Source organism: Galeopterus variegatus, unplaced genomic scaffold (assembly GCF_000696425.1).
Source record: "Galeopterus variegatus unplaced genomic scaffold, G_variegatus-3.0.2 Scaffold9273, whole genome shotgun sequence".
NCBI lineage: Eukaryota > Metazoa > Chordata > Mammalia > Dermoptera > Cynocephalidae > Galeopterus > Galeopterus variegatus.
The window spans coordinates 19,859-20,728 of NW_007735384.1; the positions used below are offsets into that span (position 1 = coordinate 19,859).

The 870-nt window shown below is 40.6% G+C and overlaps 1 protein-coding gene across 1 annotated transcript in view; it reads right to left on the reverse strand.

Annotated features, from left to right (window-relative positions):
* Positions 1-450: 450 nt before the first annotated feature.
* Positions 451-870, reverse strand: part of LOC103609157 (tripartite motif-containing protein 5-like) — a gene marked incomplete at its 3' end in the record, with an annotated part of 36,471 nt that continues 36,051 nt past the window's right edge. Inside the window, exon 5 of the mRNA XM_008593509.1 lies at positions 451-681. Within this exon, the coding sequence (XP_008591731.1) occupies positions 451-681 (231 nt within the window). The remainder of the gene's footprint in view (positions 682-870) is intronic.

Below are 870 nucleotides of genomic sequence, written 5' to 3' on the forward strand. Positions count from 1 at the left end.
AAGAATAATAGGAGTCCTTCACAATTTTTTCAGAAAATAACGAAAGAGGAGAAAAGACTCAACTTATTTAAAATGGAGAAAAAATAAAAAGATCTCTTGTAACCTGAAGTGCATTTGTTTGACTTTGACTAAGCTGAGTGATGAAAACTTGCCTGATATGTGCTCAACACTAGATCACAGACCTACCTAAAACATAGCAGTGAACACAATGAATCTTCTCTCCAAGCTCAAATGTTTGCACTGCACTTGGGAAATTAATAAAAATGGAGTTTTCTCTGGCTGTTAAAACACTGGACCTTTCCTATAATCTCTGAAATTGATGAAGCAGGGCCCAAAGAACTTAGCATCACAACCAGAAAGGGCCAGAAAGGGCACAACAACACAGAAGAGAAGGAAATAATTTCCATTTCTCCTGAATCTCAGATGTTAGGGCTTCATTCCAAGTCTTACCTGCAGCATCTCCATTGCTGTCCCCTGCAACCGATGCTCCACATCTGAGATGAGGTCTCTCACCACCTGGCTCTGCTGGGCCAGCTCAATTTCAGACTCCGCAAGGATTTTCAAAATACCTCTCTCCTCTTTCTCCAGCTTTTGCAGCTGGTTTTGTTCCTCACAGTCCAGGATGGCTCTCAGTTTTTCAAACTCTGACTGGACAGTTTCTCTCTCATACTGTATTAGATTCTTCAGGGATGAGAAAGAGAGAAGATACTCAGAATATCAGGCAGAGGCTGGGAGCCAGAAACCAAATATAACAAAACAAAACTATTTTTTTGTGGAGAGTTCTCCTAGGGACAGAAGACAGAAACAGGGGAGCAGTTCTTAGGAAAGCATATGATTCCTATTATTTTCCCTTCATTTCATTCCAAAACA